Below are 3,630 nucleotides of genomic sequence, written 5' to 3'. Positions count from 1 at the left end.
CAGACATGGTGGTGAGCACCTGTAATCCCAGCTACTCGAGAGGCTGAGACAGAATTGCTTGAATCCAGGAGGTGGAGGTTGCAGTGAGCTGAGATTGCTCCACTGTGAGAGACTGTCTCAAAAAAAAAAAAAGAAGAAAGAAATGCAAGTGAAATCTTCCTTGTATGATATTAATACTTTTTTTTTCTTTTTATTCTAGGCGAGGCAAACCTCTCTACATTTGTAAGGAAAGATACAAAGTTCTTGAGCAACAGTGGATTTCCCATACTTTTGATCACATCAATAAAAGATGGGGTCCACATTACAATGGGCTGTGACTCTCCACCTCAGCATTGCATCATATCATCATTTTCGCTACGAATTTATTTTTCAACGATAAGCTTTAACTTAATTTGGGGGATTAACACTTTTGCTGAGGGAGAAAAAGAAAACATATATTATGAAGCCTTTCCAAAATTAGGTGCTTGGTAATCACGTTAATGGTATAATAATTTGCTTTAATATCTGGAAAACATTAATAACAAGTTAAATTATTCTTTAGTGGTCATTTTTTAAGTGCACAATTAATAAGAAGCACAACTTGTTCACAAACTCATTCAGAAATGATTCTCCCAACAATGCATATCAGCTATTCATTGATACTTAGAGTGGGTGTGATTTATTTGACATTTTACTGCTTCTTTCTGTGTTTTAATTTGCATCTGCTAAGCATAATGCATCTTTTTTCCTCTGCCATTCTTGTGTTGATTTGAGAATTTTTCTGTATGTAATTAGAAAAAAATGTAAAACATGATTTATGTGAAATATTGTATAGTAAAAGTTGGTCTAATAGTAGAACTTTAAAATTTTTTCTTATTGTGAGGAATCTGTTAAAAGTTTAAGGCTTTGCTGAAAACTGAATTCATTCTCAGGAATTTCATAAATCTTCTCCCCAGGTAAATAATTGAAATAGCTGTAAAATAAGTAGATAGCTGCTGTTAATATAATACAGTACATTTTGGGGGGCATATGTGTGGTTGGGGGGGGTCCTTAAAAATCAAAATTTGCCATTTCAAGTTGGATGAATTACTAGAGGTAATAACAAATCTTACTATAAAATCAAGAGGTACATACATTGGGCAGATGTTGATTCTGTGCATGCCCACCTTTTATTACTAAACAAGTAATGATTGTATTAGAAATGCTCAGACTTCCCCAGAAATGAACCATAAGTTTTGGAACTTTCTTTCAGCTCAAGAGGTTCAGCTATATTGTATTTGTGCAGTGTAATCACTGCTATTTCTGCTTGGTTTCCTAAAAGGAAAAAAAAAAAAGGCACAGTGGTGATGACCCTCATGAATGAGCCTTGCTTCTGCATTCTTCTTAGAAACTGCTGTGAAAAACAATTTATGTTTGCAGGGTTTAAAAATCAGTAAAAATGGGAATGATTGAGCTAAAACCCACTCTATGAGAAGGAAAATTACTGAAAAGCATGTGATATATTGCTACAAAGATTTTTTTTCCTAAATGATTCGGTAATTGATTATTTAACATATAGTGCTATCAAATCAAGCTATCCCTGGTACTTTGGACTTCCATGGCTTGTTACATAAAATTACATTTTTACATGTAAAAATAAACTAAACAAATCTAATGATAAAGTATAAAAATAATGTCAGATCCATGTTCTAAAAAATGTTTGTAATGACATGACATTACAAGAGTATAAAAATGGATATTAAATGATGGCCTTGCATTAAAATATGGAAAGCAGAGCAGTACATATTCAAATGTATTCACAAAGTCAAAAAATTACCTATAGTTCTACAATAAAATACATGGAAATAGCTTGCTATTTTTATATACATTTCCAAAATATTAAGATAACTTTCTGTAAGACTCAAATGATTCTGTTTGACTAAATAGCTGTCCTTTCCAACACATTGCTACTTTTTTAAATACTGTATCATAAGTTCAGCCTGTCATACTTTTTGCATTGATCATTATGAATACCAGACCATTTGTAAGTGTGGTTGAAGAGCAAAATGCTAATTTACATCTCTAGTAAATACTGTTACAGGATTCATGAACTTGAATAATTCTACAGTTTGAAACTCTGATGCTATATATACATGGTATAATGTATTCAGACTTTGATTACTACTTATTTAAAATGGAATGTTTTATGGTTGTGCATATGGATGTGAAGTGAAAATATTAGCCTTAACTTTAAAATTTGGGTGTTTGATAGTGTTTATTTTGATATTGGTGAATTAGTCACCAGTAAATTTTAAAAAAGCACTTGGTTGAAAATTGTACTTGAATACATACATGCATGCTGCTAAACTAGAACTTTAATTTTTCCCCATAACTTTTATAAGTCCCATTTATAAACCCACTTTTAAAAATAACAGGTCCAAGTTAGAGTGATGTGTGTATATTATTCAAAAAAATGTACTGGTGTGATATCTTGTATGAATGATCATTTAAATACAGTACATTACTGTAGAAGCTAAATTGATCTTTATAATTAAGCAGAAATTACAAAACTAGGAATAATCAACATTGTAAGATATGTTAATAAAAACCTGCTGTCATTTGGTTTGTGAAAGGTCCTTAAAATGTTTACTGCTTACATTTTTTTTTCCCCCAAAGATATTGACAGTAATATATGTGAGTGAACATGGCTGAAAAGATCAAAGCATAACATAATTAGTAGTTGCTTTAGGGTGCAGTAAGTATGTAAAGGGTTTGCTTTGCCTTTTTTTTATTTGCAGAGCTAGTTCTTGCTTCTTCAGTCCTTGTCTCATAATCAGTGTCTTTGCTAAGTGTGTGTGTTTGGTAGGGGGAGAAGGAAATGAGTATGTAGATCTGAGGAACACAGCTGCTGTGGTCTGTGTTCTTTTCTGAAAGTTCCCAGCCAGACTTCAGAAATGTTTATTGCTTTAGGAGAATGTTTATTTTGAGTGGTTTGCATTCTTGTTTGAATTGACAGTCTTCACCCCTACCTTTCCATCCTGAAGCTCACCAGCCATCTATCAGCTAGCAGTCCGTTTCTCTTCAGACCTTTCTGTTTTATGTATTCCGATATTTACTGATTTCTGTGACTTAGAAAAGATGCTGACTAAAAGCACTGAAGGCTTAGAGGAAACAGCAGTATGGGAGGAGATATGGTCTAAGACTCTGTATTATCTCCAGGATTCTAATTGCTGACTCTCAAATGGCTGTTGATGGCTTATATTTGAGATCATATTGGGGGTTGGGGGGGCACAAAGCATGGTTTTAACCACTAGAATCAAATCGCCAAGAGAAGATGAATTCATTGGTGAGGATGCCTGATAATCGATGATTATGGGAGAGCAGATGACTTATGACTGTGTCTCAGTCCCATTCACAGCACATAGTTCTTTCCTCTGCCTTATGATCTGGCTAGATGATATTAAGCACTGCTTAGTTCAACAGGGATGAGTTGGAGTGGGCAAAACAGCAACACGATCACTTCTCTATTTGTGACACTTCAGCCTCTCTATTAATTAGGCATATCAGGTATGGAAGAGCTATGACCTGCCATCTTAGTGTACAGTAATCTACAAGCAGTGGAATGAATGTGACTTCAGCTGATGCAACACAGTGAAAACACAGTGGAACCTT

The 3,630-nt window shown here is 34.0% G+C and overlaps 1 protein-coding gene across 1 annotated transcript in view; it reads left to right on the top strand.

Moving 5' to 3' along the window:
- UBR3 (ubiquitin protein ligase E3 component n-recognin 3 (putative)) overlaps positions 1-2,601 on the top strand; it is a 250,132-nt gene extending 247,531 nt beyond the window's left edge. Inside the window, exon 39 of the mRNA XM_011988165.1 lies at positions 200-2,601. Within this exon, the coding sequence (XP_011843555.1) occupies positions 200-317 (118 nt within the window). The 3' untranslated portion in view covers positions 318-2,601. The remainder of the gene's footprint in view (positions 1-199) is intronic.
- Positions 2,602-3,630: the final 1,029 nt, after the last annotated feature.

This window comes from Mandrillus leucophaeus, unplaced genomic scaffold (assembly GCF_000951045.1).
Source record: "Mandrillus leucophaeus isolate KB7577 unplaced genomic scaffold, Mleu.le_1.0 Scaffold324, whole genome shotgun sequence".
Taxonomy (NCBI): Eukaryota; Metazoa; Chordata; class Mammalia; order Primates; family Cercopithecidae; genus Mandrillus; species Mandrillus leucophaeus.
Note: the sequence above shows the minus strand (reverse complement) of the source record. Positions and strands in the feature narration are given on the sequence as shown.